The sequence below is a fragment of the Aquarana catesbeiana genome, linkage group LG01 (assembly GCF_042186555.1).
Source record: "Aquarana catesbeiana isolate 2022-GZ linkage group LG01, ASM4218655v1, whole genome shotgun sequence".
NCBI classification, from domain to species: Eukaryota; Metazoa; Chordata; class Amphibia; order Anura; family Ranidae; genus Aquarana; species Aquarana catesbeiana.
In genome coordinates this window covers 270,992,855-271,007,280 of record NC_133324.1, presented here as the reverse complement: position 1 = coordinate 271,007,280, position 14,426 = coordinate 270,992,855, and the positions used below count along the sequence as shown (strand labels likewise).

The following is a 14,426-nucleotide window of genomic DNA, read 5'->3' as shown; positions in this document are numbered from 1 at the left end:
TTTTTATTTAGTTTGTCATAGTCTTTTGACTAAAATGCCATTTTAGTTTTAGTCGCATTTTAGTTATCTGAATTGTTTTATTTGTATTTTAGTAGACTAAAATCTCCAGTACATTTCAGTTGACTAAAATCGAATTGTAATGCATTACTTAAGCATTTCACTACAATTGCCAAACTCATGATATACTCAAAGTAAAAATCGAATATTTTGTTATTATTTATGGTATTATAGGGGTTGTAAACCCTCAAGGTTTTTCACCTAAATGCATTCTATGCATTAAGGTGAAAAACCTTCTGTAGTGCAGCAGCTCCCCAGAGCCCCCCTTGCTGAGCTCTGATGAAGAAGGGACGTGCCCTTCGAAACGCGTTAGCTGGTAGTGATGCCTGTATGTTCCCCTAAGACCTTTGGAAGGCTTCGCTCATCATTATAACCGCTTGCTGCTAGTTGTTGTTCCGAGTTTTACGGCACCTGATTTTACAACTGCTTGTGAGTAATTTCTTTTATCATTTTATTCAATAAATGTTTTACAAAAGATAATGCACATGGCCAGTGCGCCCCTCCCTCTTTTTATTCCCCCCCCTTTTACTTACCTGAACCCAAATCGTTCCAGCGACGGGGACGAGCACAGCAGCTCCAGCCACTGTCTCAGGTTCTCCATGGATAGATTGATAACAGCAGAAGCCATTGGCTCCTGCTGCTGTCAATCAAAGCCAGTGACACGGTTAACAGGGGTGGGGCCAAGTCCTGCTGTCTGTGTCAATGGACACAGCAGCAGGACTCAGGAACGCGCCCGCACGAGTGCACACATGGAAAGTGGCTCTCCGTGGGGGCACTCGAGAAGAGGAGGAGCCAGGAACTCCGCTGGGGGGACCTCAGAAGAGGAGGATAGGGGCCGCTCTGTGCAAAACCCTTGCACAGGAGGAGGTAAGTATGACATGCCACAGACACAGATTTAGCTGTTTTGATATATAACGTCTTTATAAATAAAACCAAGTTTCATAAACAAACAAAAATAGTGCTTTTTGACAAACAGAAGTGCAACTTTAAAATATAAAAAGGAAACAAAAAAAACAAACTCTACTGGCTATAATGCTACCTGAACAGATTACCAACATTACATTTTAAGAGAATAAAATAAAGAAAGCTTTTTTTGTTAATTTTTTTTTCCTTTCAGCAGCTTAGTGGATGGCCCCTACTTATCCTTATGTGATGGTGGAATAGTGCTATACAAGGCATGTGCCGTATTTTTGGTCTCTGAAAGCTGAAGGTGACGTGAGCTGAAGTGACTCATCAGTTCAGAGCACCTGCTGCCATTTTTCTGTACCCCAGTTCCTATGTTTTCGTACCTAGGACATGGAAACAAGGCTAAGAGACTCAACTATGCAAGAAAACATAGGAACTGGGGTGCAGAAAAACGACAGCAGGTGCTCAGGACCGATGAGTCAAAATTTTAAATATTTGGTAGTAGCAGGAGGAAATTTGTTCTCAAGGGGCTGGAGAGTGGTTCAATAATGAGTGTCTGCAGGCAACAGTGAAGCATTATGGAGGTTCCTCCCAAGTTCTGGGCTGCATTTCTGCAAACAGAGTTGGAGATTTGGTCAGGATCCATGATGTCCTCAATGCTTAGAAATACAGGTAGATACTTGCCCATCAGGCCATATCATCAGGGAGGAATGTGATTGGCTCCAAATGTATTCTGCAGAAAGACACTGAACCCAAACATGCAGCCAATGTAATTAAGAACTATCTTCAGCATAAAGAAGAACAAGGAGTCCCGGAAGTGAAGGTTTGGCTCCCACAATGCCCTGATCGCAACATCATCAAGTCCGTCTGGCATTACATGAAGAGACTGAAGGATTTGAAGAAGCCTACATCCACAGAAGATCTGTGGTTAGTTCAACAAGATGTTTGGAACAACCTACCTGCCAAGTTCCTTCAAAAGCAAATGTACCTAGAAAAATTGATGCTGTTTTGAAAGCAAAGGGTGGTCATACCAAAGATTGATTTAACTTGAATTTCTCTACTTTTCATTTAGTTTCCATTTTGTTAATAAAAATAAAGTATTGACACTTTTATTTCTGGAAGCATTCCTAATTTACAGCTTTTTTCACACCTGCCTAGGATTTTTGCACAGTAGTTTACATCTTGAAGAAAGGTTTTCACAAGGGAGAGTGAAACCAGAGGTCTTTGAAAAAGAATAGATAATAACTAGTAGTCTCTGGGATTGAAGTGCCTTTTTCCATACCAACCAAAAATTTCCAGGTGTGATAACAGATCTTCCTGGAAAGAGGCTTTTCTTGCTTTTAGCAAGGTAGAAATTAGAGCTATAAAACCCCTCTTATCCTTTAAATACAACAGTCATGCCATTAAAGCTAGAGACTGAGAAGCAGGATGGAATAGAAGGCCCTGAGCAAGCAGATTTAGCCTTTTGGAAAGTGGCCAGGTGTAGTCTGCTAGAAAGCCCAGTATATCTGTGTACCAGGTTCTTCTGGGTCAGTTTGTTGCAATTAGAATCATCTTTTTACTCTTTTGCTCTATTGTCAAAGTATTATTATTACACAGGATTTATATAGCGCCAATTGTTTGCACAGTGCTTAACACAATGAAGGCAGACATTACAGTTATATTACAATTTGGCACAAGAGGAATCAAATGGCCTTGCTCATTAGAGCTTACAATCTAAGATGGAGGGTCAATTGATACAAAAGGTAATAGCTGTGGGAGGATGAGCTGATGGAGGAAGTAAAACAGTTTGTTAGTTAGAAGTAGGATAGGCTTTTTTTTTTAAGAGAATGGTTTTCAGGGATCATCTAAAGATGGATAGATTAGAAAACAGTCAGATTGGGGTAGTGAGCTCCAAGGACGGGAGAAGCTCTGGAGAAATCCTGGAAGCCAGCATGGAAGGAGGTGACAAGGGAGCTTTTCACTTCCTGTTTGCCATATTAATGTGCTCTCTCCAGCCAATATCTTGCTCTTGTCACTCCTGTTGCCATCCATATCTTTGCTACCACTCGTTACCGAGCTTTGGCTTGTTCTCCAACTATGCTTCTGCTTGATCCCAACCTGCAAACACTTGTTTACCAACCTTCGGCTTGTTTACTGACTATACGTTTGCTTGATCCCTACCTGCTATCTGCTACTGAATCCCAGCTTGCTTATCACCTGGTGGAGTGATCCCGATGACCACGACCTGGTACTAACACACAGCAAAACTCACATCCACCATCAAGGCCTCTGGTGAATACCACTTAGTGCTTAGACTCCACACCTCGGGATAGCCTGCATCATCTGCCAGGGATTTGCTCATGTATTTATTCTGCTGCTCGGTGGAAGCCTCTCAACTGCTAAAGCTACTGTTCTCCGAGCCTGGCCCGGACCGTGGCAGACTTCTTTCTTTCTTGACAATCTCAATGTGGGATGACTCCTGGATCCCAATTCTCAAGCATGTGCTTCTAGAGAAAGAAATTTATTTTCTGGGAGAAATGCTTTTGCTTGGGATGTGTCCAGGACCAGGCCCAAATATTCCAGGCAAAGGGGAGGCTGAAGAGCAGATTTGTTGAAATTGATCACCTGGCCAAAAGCCTGGATAATTGGAATTGTCTTGTGGGCATTTTCTAAAAGGAGATGAGTCGTTCAGTAGAAGGTCATCTAGATAGCCTGTGACCTGGCTGTCCTGGGTTCTGAGAAAGAAAAGTAGAGGTGCTAAGACCTTAGTGATCACTTTGGGAGCAGAGGATAGACCAAAATGGCAATGCAACAAACTGGAAGTGGTCGTCTGCCAATGCGAAGCACAAAAACCGCCAATGAGGTAGGCAAATGGGAATATGCAGATTCCCAGATGACCTTGTGGATTCTATGCAAAATTTTTGTATTTGAAGGTATTTTTGAAGTTATTTTAAGTCCAGAATAGGATTAATACCCCCATTGGGCTTCAGTACAGTTTCAGTAGAATCCATTAAACCGGTCTTGTGGTGGTACTAGCACAACTAATCCCTGGGACAAGAGGTGGTTCAGGGCATTCTGCAGATCTAACTATCCTTGAGCAGTTTTTGGTTGATTTGAAAGAAGAAAGCAGAGTAGGTAGTAGAGGCTTCAGCTCTATTGTGTACCCCTTTGAAACCACCAATTGAACCCACAGGTCTGAGATATCTGTGATCTAAAGAAAAAGCCCTTCACTCCCCTTATTGCGTCAAGGGCTTTGGGGAAGGTTTAAATAATAAGAGTGGCGCTGGTCCGCGCATTAACCCAAAAAATACACTCTTAAATAGTGAAAAATCCAAACATATACCTATATATAATATCACGTGTGAGAACAACATCTGTGCAAAAATATATAAAATAGTGCGTATCAAAGTGCAGTGCAAACAATCGTATTGTGCAATATAATTAAAGTGCTAAAAAATACTCGAACAAATGATAAAAGTCACAAAATATTCAATTTATAAAAAAAAAAATCTCTGCTTATAAGTGCATCAAGTGCTCCACCGCTGTGTGAATCCTTCACCGCTCTCACCAAAATGGACTCATCAGATCAATAAAATGATAAAATTATGAACCAGCAAGAGGACCACAGTATCTCCAAACGATCACCAATCACCATTTTATGGTCAGATTCCCCTTACACAGGTCACAGCAAATCATGGGGAAGACAAAATAGAAGGAAGATCTCACAGGTAAATTAAAAAATCTGTGTGAGCCTCCTTCCTTCTGTTTTGTCTTCCCCACAATTTGCTGTGACCTGTGTAAGGGGAATCTGACCGTAAAACGGTGATTGGTGATCCTGTGGTCCTCTTGCTGGTTCATAATTTTACCATTTTATCAATCTGGCAAGTCCATTTTGGTGAGAGCGGTGAAGGATTCACACAGCTGTGGAGCACTTGAAGCACTTATAAACAGAGACGTTTTTTTATAAATTGAAAATTTTGTGACGTTTACATTTTTGCTGTTACTCTTTATCATTACATTTTTTGAGTATTTTTTTAGCACTTTAATTATAATGCACATTACGATTGTTTGCACTGCACTTTAATACGCACTAGCACTCTCTTATATATTTTTGCACAGATGGTATCACACATGTGATATTATATATAGATATCTAGAGACTATTTAAGATTGTATTTTTTGGGTTAATGTGCGGACCAGCGCCACTCTTATCACTGTTTTTTATTGCTTCCCACAATAATCAGAGTAGCAGCTGTCCATTTGAGCACATTTCTATGGCGCTGTTATTTTTGACACATTACTTTGGGGAAGGTATGGTGGCTTTTGTGGGCCATGCCTTGCGCAGAATAGAAGGGTTTTGAATTTGAAGCCTGGTTAGAGTGGACAGGTGCATTGCATTTAGAGAAGTTAACGGCTTCTGAGAAAAGGTGGTTTTCACCTTCTCACATAGGACTTCTTTGATTTGGTCAAGTGCCTCACCACGCAGACATCTTCCTTGGGAAGGCATACGTGTCAGGCATTCTCCCCAGCCTACTCCAATACTGCCTTAATATCCCCCTTATTCCTTTCTGTGTCTTCTAGGTCGAGCATATCAGGATCTGATATGCTGGAGAAACAAGAATAGGAGACAAAGCAAAGTGTGTTTGGGCCCTGGAAAAAGATGGCTATACTAAGGCTGTAATCTGTGTATTAATTTGGTGTATGCACGGTCAAAGATGATTAACAATAGCTTTCATTTTGTTCAGACCGCATCTGTATCCAAGGCTCTTTTTTTTTTACTTTACAGATATTAGCATCGCATTTTTCAAATTACATTAGATATATTTATAACGGATTTATTATAAAACTAAGCATCTCTGTGAATGTAATCAATCAGCATACTATATCCCACCCCCACAGTGTTTAGCAATAGGAGGACATGGAGGAGGAGGGAGGGAGGAAAGGGAGTGTAATTTACCAATTTGTCTATGCCCACGTGTGACTCTATAGTCATGTGGGCTGCATAGATAAGAAAAAGGAGCAAATGAAGCACTTAGAAGGGAACTGAAATTGAGCATGCTTCATAGAGGATACCAGCTGGTCTACAAATTCTCAACCTGCAGGGGGGTACACAGAGAAGATGGGGGGTGACACCTGAAGCCAGGATCAACTAGGTAGGTTTCACTCTACTGTACACAAAACAAATGCTTTAGTGGCTTTGTGTGTATGCACACTCTTTTATATAACACGAAATGAGAGTTTTTCATAGTCTGGGTTTAACATTTCAGAAGTTCTGTATTACCTCTTGATTGATTTCAGGCTTTTTGCTGAGTTGATCGTCCAGTTCTCTCTGCAACAGCACCAGCTGGGAGCGGGCTTCAGCAAGTTCCTGCTGGAACTGGGACAGTTCTTCAGAGTGTTTCTTATCCTGAGTCCTACAGGGTAAAATCATGGCAAACGATCACATTGAGCCTGCTGCATATATAAATCCTTAATAACATTTTATGAAAATAATGTCTGTATGTAATCCTTTATCTTTCGGTTAATATATTTACTGTAAACATACATGATGGCAAATATTGACATTTGTTTGACACAGAATATTCAATAAAACAGCGCAAAAAGCAAAGTGCAAAAATCCTCTTGCATTGGTCCAATATCAGTGCATTCTAACTGGTGGCTATACAGTACTTTGTATGGTTTATTGAAAAATCAAGATCAAGTTTTTCAGGTCTTGCGAGTGTGTAGGAAGACAAAAAAAACTGTATTTTTGTACTCGTCATAAAATCCTCATCAGAGTCCATTGAGGGATACAGCTTCCTCCCCTCGTATGCCATCATTTGGATTGATTGCTACGACTGAACAGGTGTAAGTGTTTATAACCCGCAAAGGGGTCTATGTGCCCAGTGTCAATTTCTCCTGCAGGCAGCAGTATAACCCTAGGTTGCTCATTTATCATTAAATTGTGTCACTCAATAGACTCAGAAAAATAGGATTTTTATAACAGCTTAACTGTAAAATCCTTTTCTCTGAAGTACATTACGGGACACAGAGCCATAGTAATTACTATGTGGGTTATAGGCCACCTTCAGGTGATGGACACTGGCAAACCCTAAGACAGGAAGTCCACTCCCTATATAACCCCTCTCACTACTGGGAGTACCTCAGTTTTTGTAGCAAAGCAATGCACGTGTATGGCAGAAAGAAGGGAGGGACCTCGGTGTCCCCTGATGTACTTCAAAGAAAAGGATTTTACAGGTAAGCTGTTATAAAAGTCCTATTTTCTTAATCGTACATCACGTGACACAGAGCCATAGTAATGTGGGATGTCCCAGAGCAATGTTAACTGAAGGGAGGGAGACACAACAAAATTAGGGCACCATGAGATCAGAGGACTTATACTGCAGCCTGCAGCACACTGAGCCCAAAGGCGATATCCTCATGACTTTTTACATCTACCTAATAGAATCTGGTAAATGTATGGACTGAAGACCAAGTTGGGGCCTTGCAGATTTGAGCCATGGAGGCTTGGTGATGCACTGCCCACGATGCCCTTACAGCCCTTGTGGAGTGCACTTTGATTTGAAAAGGTGGAATATTCCTCTTTAAACCATAATTATATAGAGAAAGATGGGGGGAGAAGGAAAAAAGATTCGTAGGGACTACTCCAATTAAGTCCCACCTCGCCACCCCAAAACTAATTGGACTATTCCGGTACCTCATACAAAAATACAGTTATAGGTAAAACTTAGATCTAAGTTTTACCTATAACTGTATTTTTGTATGAGGTACCGGAATAGTCCAATTAGTTTTGGGGTGGCGAGGTGGGACTTAATTGGAGTAGTCCCTACGAATCTTTTTTCCTTCTCCCCCCTTCTCCCCCATCTTTCTCTATATAAATATCTATGAAGGATGAAGGTACCCAATTAATATTTACTTATTATTATTTGTGTGGCAACTACCTTACAAAATAAGCTTGAACAATTACTTGTCGAATCCATTCGAAAATAGTAGATTTCGATGCTGCCTGTCCTCTTTTAGGACCTTCAGGAAATACAAACAAAACATCCGTTTTTCGAATCTGAGCAGTCGCCTTCAAGTAGACTTTGACTGCTCTCACCACATCAAGAGAATGTAGTGACTTTTCTTTTGAAGAACTGGGTTCCGGAAAGAATGAAGGTAGAACAATATCTTTGTTTTAATGAAAACTTGACACTACCTTCAGTAGAAAGTTAGGATGAGAAAGCAATACTACCTTATCCTTGTGAATAATTAAATATGGCTCTTTACAGGAAAGAGCAGCCAACTCTGATACCCTTCTTGCAGGAGATATGGCTACCAGAAAAACTAGTTTCCTTGTCAAAAGGACTAAGGGAATATGTTGTATCGGCTCAAAAGGCTGTTTCTGAAATGCTGACAGAGCCAAATTCAATTCCCAAGGGTTCAGGGGTGACCTAACTGTAGGATTAAGCCGCGTTACCCCCTGAATAAAGCTACAGACCAAAGAATGCGAAGCAAGTGGTTGCTGAAATAATACCGATAAGGCAGAGACCTGGCCCTTGATAGTACTCAAGGCCAACTTCATTTCTAACCCCATCTGTAGAAAGTCAAGGATTTTACCTATGACATACTTCCTGGGGTATCAACCCTTGGATTCACACCAGGAGACATATGCCTTCCAGACTCTATAACATATGATTCTGGAGGCCGGCTTCCTTGCATTAACCAAGATAGATACCACTGAACCTGACAGCCCACGCTTCTTCAGAATGTGGGTCTCAATAGCCAAACGTTAAATTTAGCATTTGTAAGGTAGGATGGAATACTGGACCTTACAAGAGAAGGTCTGGATGTGGTGGTAGGGTCCATGGGTCCCCTATCGCCATCTTTATGATCTCTGCAAACCAAGACCTCCTGGGCCACAAGAATCACCGGCTTCCCTTCCTGCTTGATCCTGCGAAGAAGTCGTGGAAGCAGCAGAACAGGGGGGAATCCATAAATCACTGAAAACTGATTCCACGGAAATACCAAGGCATCTGTTCCGCAAGCTAGCGGATCTTTTGTTCTTGACACAAAGTTGTCGATCTTTTTGTTGAACCTGGACGCAAACAGATCTATGTTCAGAATCCCCCATCTTTGACAAATTGTCAGAAAGATATCGGGGTGAAGAGAACAACTGCTGGCGACTCAAGTAGTCCGCCTTTCAATTCTCTACTCCTGGAATGAAGACTGCCGACAGGCAAGGTACATTGTTTTCTGCCCAAGTTAGGACACGATTCACCTCTCTCTGGGCCGCACGACTTCTCGTGCCCCCTTGGTGATTGATATAGGCCACTGCTGTGGCATTGTCAGATTGGAACCTGACAGGACAATTCCGTAATCTGAACGTCCAGGCCCTCAGGGCCAAGCGCGCTGCCCGAATCTCTAGCATATTGATGGGCAAGGTCATTTCTGATCTGGACCATTTCCCTTGGACAGCCCCCTCTTCCAGGACTGCTCCCCAACCCGAAAGGACGGCGTCTGTTGTTACCACCTTCCAGGTAACTGGTAGGAAGGATTTTCCTTTCTGCAGATTCTTGGTTATCAACCACCAACTGAGGCTCTGGCGCACCTTTGGAGACCAGCACATTGGGAAATATAGAGCTTGGACCTTCTTGTTCCAACCCGATAGAATACTGTTTTGCAGCGGTCTCAAATGAAATTGAGCATAAGGAACGGCCTCAAATGAAGCCACCATCTTTCCCAACAACCTCATGCAAAGTCGAATAGAAGGATTCTTCTTTGCCTTGGCTAGTTGAATCAGCTCCCTTATGGCACGGATCTTTGCCTGGGATACCCTCTTCTGGGCTGTATCTATGATCAGACTCAAGTATTCCAATCTCCTTGATGGTTTTAAGGAAGATTTCTCTAGATTGAGAATCCAACCTAGGTATTTCAGGTAGTTGACTGTGGTGACCATACTTTGATCTAAGCGGGCTACCGACTGGTATATCAAGAGCAGATCGTCTAGGTACGCTAAAATAGTTATACCTTGAGCCCTTAATCTGGCTAGAGGAGGGGCCAGAACCTTTGTAAATACTCGAGGAGTAGTAGCTAGTCCGAAAGGCAGGGCTACAAACTGAAAATGAAGATTTTCTATCTCGAACCGTAGATATTTCTGGTGAGCGGGGAAAATCAGCACATGGAGGTATGCATCCTTAATGTCGATTGATGCCAGAAGTTCTACCCTTGTAGGATGGAGACTGTTGATTGTATTGACTACATGCGAAAAGAGCGGATATTGACCCACTAAATTATTTTTTTTGTTAAGTGGGGTTATGTGATGGATATGTTATATGTGTGTTGTTTCTTTCTTTTTGTTGTCTAAATATGAAAATTCAAAAAAAAAATTTTGATTGAAAAAATTATCAGAAAAACAAACTTTCTTAGAACATTATTTTCCAAAAATTCTATCTATCTATGGCCAACTTTCCACACGTGTGATTACAATAATTCCATAAGTAATAGGTATGTCAATAAGAGACACCGGCCTGACCTGAAAGCAGCATTCTGTGCCAACTAGAACACAAATAGTTATTGCCAACTGCAGGACCATTGAAGAGAAAGCACCAGTATACTTAATCAGCTGGGAAAACCTGAGCACCTATGATTACTGGAGAGACTTTCAGAATTTACAATAACCGACCTAAACTGCCAGTAACTGTTAATTGTAGAAAAATTTACAATTTAAGAAAAAGCTATACTGTAGCAGAAAGGAAGGAGACATCCATTCTCCTGGGGCACTATACATAACTGCATAGGTGTGAGGTGAGCGGGGTAAAAGTATTAAAGGAGGCTGCCCTTCAGTCTTCTATATGCATAGTTTACATTTCTCCTGTAAGCGGCAGTATAATCCTCGGTTGCTTAATCATTGTCATGCTTTGTACTTCAATGGATGATAGAAAAAGCAGATTTGTACTACATATGTCCTTACCGAGGGATTTTTTTTTTTATTACTTACTGTAATTTTTCAGCTTCAGCCTGAAGTGCCTGAATCATCTGTTCCTTTGCCTGAAGTTCCTTTTTCACCTCACTAAGCTCAAGTGCTGCAGCCCTGTAGTGCCTCCTGTTATGTGCAGCTTCAGCCTTGGTGCTAGCAACCTGTGAAAATTACATACCAACAAGTTTCAAAAAGAAAACACTGTATCTAAAAATCAACAGTGCTATTCCATTTTAGGATGGAATTTCAGCTACTGAAGGGTATAACCAGTTAAAACTGAAATTACTTGGCTGCTTATGACCACTGTGTACTGGTACAGAGGGATTTCCTACTCCTGAGCACCAAGGCTTTAACGGGGAAACTGCAGATTGCACCTAAAATTCCCAATTGCTGGTAAAATATGGCACCATAAAACCATAAAATAATTGTACGAACACCAACATATGAAGAGTTCATTCTGCTAGGCAATGTAACAGAGCTCTCCTGGCTTGATTCTAAAACATTAATGACAATTAAAACTTCAAGATTATTAAATCAATGGCATGGGGATATTGTTTTCTTAACTGGTAAAGAATAAAATAATGGTTTAAACCTATTAAGATAAACAGTGATATCCCCCAGAGGTCATTTTTGCAAATTCAATATTTGTACAGCATCCAAATTCTAGAAAGTTAGATTTTAATTTTAAACAGTATTTTGAGAATCTCCATGCTGTGTTCGAGCAGCGGGATGAAGACTTCCTGTCCCATTCCTGAAAAAAGAAACAAAAAAAAAAAAAAAAAAAAAAAAGAATCACTCTGAATGCTGCTCAGCTTTTTAGGAGGAAGAATTGTAATTTCTGAATGAGAACAAGGCTTCCTCCGATTGAAGGTGAGTGTGAGGTCATCTGCCCATCCCTGCACCTCAGGCAATCAGAGGAAGCCTTGCACTCATTCAAATAATACAAAGCTTCCTCTGATTGGCTGTGTCAGAGAGGCGGGCTAATGAGGTCACAATCTCCGACTTCATTGCTGGAATATATCGCTTTCTATGAATGGCTGAGCGCTGCTCAGATAGATTCTACTATGTTCCGGGCATGAGACAGGAAGGTCTCAGGTGCATACAGTTTACACCACACATCCAGCAGCCTCACATATTAATGAGGGACATAGTTAATTTGGGCCAGCTTGGGCCAAATTAATTATGTAAAGTGTAACAAAAGCATGAGTTCAGCTTTAGGCCCCTTTCACACTGGGGCGGTGGGGGAGTCGGTGGTAAAATGGCGCTATTTTTAGCGCCGCTCTACCGTCGTTTTTGCGGCGGTATTCGGTCGATAGCGGTGCGGTTTTGACTCCCGCTGGCGGAAGAAAAAGGGTTAAAAATCGCATAGCGCCGCTACAGCCGCAGTATAGCCGCGCTGCCCCATTGATTTCAATGGGCAGGAGCGCTGAAGGAGCGGTGAATACACCGCTCCTTCACCACTCCAAAGATGCTGTTTGAAGGAGTTTTTTTTCTCTCCTGCCAGCGCACCGCTTCAGTGTGAAAGCCCTTAGGCTTTCACACTAGAGAAACAGCAGCGGCAGTTTTAGGTCGGTTTGCAGGCGCTATTTTTAGCGCAATAACGCCTGCAAACCGTCCCAGTGTGAAAGGGGCCTTAAAGTGAATTCTGATTATCTGCTGCATTAGGCCTCATGCACATAGGACAATTTTGCAGCTGCTCCTAGGGGCATCAGGCATTTTTTTTTCCTGCCTCTAAACCCATCAATGTTAGCCTATGTATCTATACACACAGACTTTTAGCAGCGTTTACTGGTAGGGGCTTTTAGAGACAGAAAAAAAAAAAAAAAACACGACTTCCAGAGCGTCCAGGAGCAGCGGCATTCTGGCAGAAAACATGCTTGATGCTTGTAAACGTGGTATTGCGTCTAAATGCTAGGCACTAGGCACGTTTAGCACTTGAGCGTTAACTCAATTCAATGGCCAGAAAAATTATTATTCTGGCCAATGAAATGAATGAACGCCCAAGCGTTCGATGCGTCTAAATGCGCCTTAACACGTTACACACTTTTACCAGCATCAGGCATTTATTTTGCCAAAAAGCTGCTGCCAGGAGAAAAGGCTTTTTTGAGAGTTTACAAAATGTCCTGTTGACATGAGGCCTTATACTTTGCATTTACAAGGTGTTGCAGACGGAAACACTGATTCAGTTTCCCAGCATTGTATCGGTGTTCTGTCTATCACAGAAAAAGAGGAGGCGGGGCTTTGTTACAGTGGACGGCCACCGAACAGACTGCATGACACAATGGGAAAAACCCGCTGTTTTAGTTATCAAAGGTACAGCTGCAGATGGGCACAGTAAGGCTGCACCCTCACTCGAGTACAAAAGGAAAAACTCAGCTTATACTCGAGTATATACGGTAATTGGTTTTAGCAAGGGTTCCCAAAACCTAAAAATTATTTTAAGGTTACTGTTGAGTTAGAAAGGTTGACAAAAGGCTGTCTTAGACAGTTGTCCACATTGGAAGTTGGGTCACAAATAGGAACAAGCCTCCCCCAAGTCTATCTTAAACTATACATACACTTTAAAGCTGATCTTCACTCTCTAAATCAACATTATTTTAAATGCTTATGTTGCTGGCATTAGTAAATAAATATGAAAGTTTAGTATATTTACTTGTTTTAACCATTTGATTTTTTTTACATTTTAGTGGTTGCCAGACCTTGGATAATGATGTCATACAACCCAGGAGGCACACCCTCCTGCATGTATGCCTGAGCCAAGGAGAGAGGGATTCTAGGAAGTAAATGCTTCATGAATCATCTGCCCTTACTCAAAACGGCCACAGCCAGAAATGCTAGAGGATGTTTTTCAAAATAATTTCTCAGCAAAGTAAAGCATGGAGACATGGATGGATGGGGGAGTTTGATCTGAATATTAAAAATGAATTAAATATAATTTTTGGTTTGCAGTGCTCAGATGCAGTGTAACTCCACTTTAACCACTTCCCGCCCTATAGCGGATTGACGTCCGGGAAGTGGTTGTGTTATCCTGACTGGACGTCATATGACGTCCAGCAGGATAACATGCCGCAGCGCGCCCCCGGGGGCGCGCATCGCGGCAATCGGTGGAGCGGTGTGTCAGTCTGACACACCGCTACACTGATCTTGGTAAAAAGCCTCCGGCGGAGGCTCTTTACCACGTGATCAGCCGTGTCCAATCACGGCTGATCACGCTGTCAATAGGGAGAGCCGTTGATCGGCTCTTCCTCACTCGCGTCTGACAGACGCAAGTAGAGGAGAGCCGATCGGCGGCTCTCCTGGCAGGGGGGGTCTGCGCTGATTGTTTATCAGCGCAGCCCCCCCTCAGATCACCCCACTGGACTACCAGGGATGCCACTAGGACCACCAGGGAAGGGGCAACGTGGATGGCCAGGTATGTACCCCATGGCCATCCACATGTGCCCAATCTGTGCCAATCAGTGCCCACAAATGGGCACTGATTGGCACTATTATGTCCATGATATGCCCAGATCTGCCCAGCAAT

The 14,426-nt window shown here is 42.2% G+C and overlaps 1 protein-coding gene across 2 annotated transcripts in view; it reads right to left on the bottom strand.

The window, feature by feature from the left end:
• The window catches only part of GOLGA3 (golgin A3), a 143,158-nt gene that overhangs the window by 12,832 nt on the left and 115,900 nt on the right, over window positions 1-14,426 (bottom strand). For both annotated transcript variants that reach the window (XM_073628458.1, XM_073628465.1), the window contains exons 19-20: window positions 10,925-11,064; window positions 6,227-6,359 (exon numbers count right to left, since the gene is read on the bottom strand). In XM_073628458.1, the coding sequence (XP_073484559.1) occupies window positions 6,227-6,359; window positions 10,925-11,064 (273 nt within the window). The remainder of the gene's footprint in view (window positions 1-6,226; window positions 6,360-10,924; window positions 11,065-14,426) is intronic.